Below are 274 nucleotides of genomic sequence, written 5' to 3' on the forward strand. Positions count from 1 at the left end.
TATATATATAAATATATAAAAACATATATATATATATATGTGTATCAGCATTTATATACTGGCGCATGTTATCTAAGAACCCCGAGGCTGCTCGGCGTGTGGTCTTCTCCGCCGCCCCGGAGGTAAAGGCAGAGGGCGAGGACTTCGATGCACAGACACTCAACGCTCTCATCAGTCAGTATTGCATGCATGCATGCATGCATGCATGCATGCATGCATGCATGCATGCATGCATGCATGTGTGTGGGTGTGGGTGTGTGGGTGGGTGGGTGGG

General features: G+C 47.8%; 1 protein-coding gene across 1 annotated transcript in view; it reads left to right on the forward strand.

Moving 5' to 3' along the window:
- Positions 1-65: 65 nt before the first annotated feature.
- The window catches only part of EMH_0093810 (beta adaptin protein, putative), a gene marked incomplete at both ends in the record, with an annotated part of 1,965 nt that continues 1,756 nt past the window's right edge, over positions 66-274 (forward strand). The window contains one exon of the mRNA XM_013502026.1: positions 66-174. Within this exon, the coding sequence (XP_013357480.1) occupies positions 66-174 (109 nt within the window). The remainder of the gene's footprint in view (positions 175-274) is intronic.

Source organism: Eimeria mitis, genomic scaffold, assembly GCF_000499745.2.
Source record: "Eimeria mitis Houghton genomic scaffold, Emh_scaff8116, whole genome shotgun sequence".
Lineage (NCBI taxonomy): Eukaryota > Apicomplexa > Conoidasida > Eucoccidiorida > Eimeriidae > Eimeria > Eimeria mitis.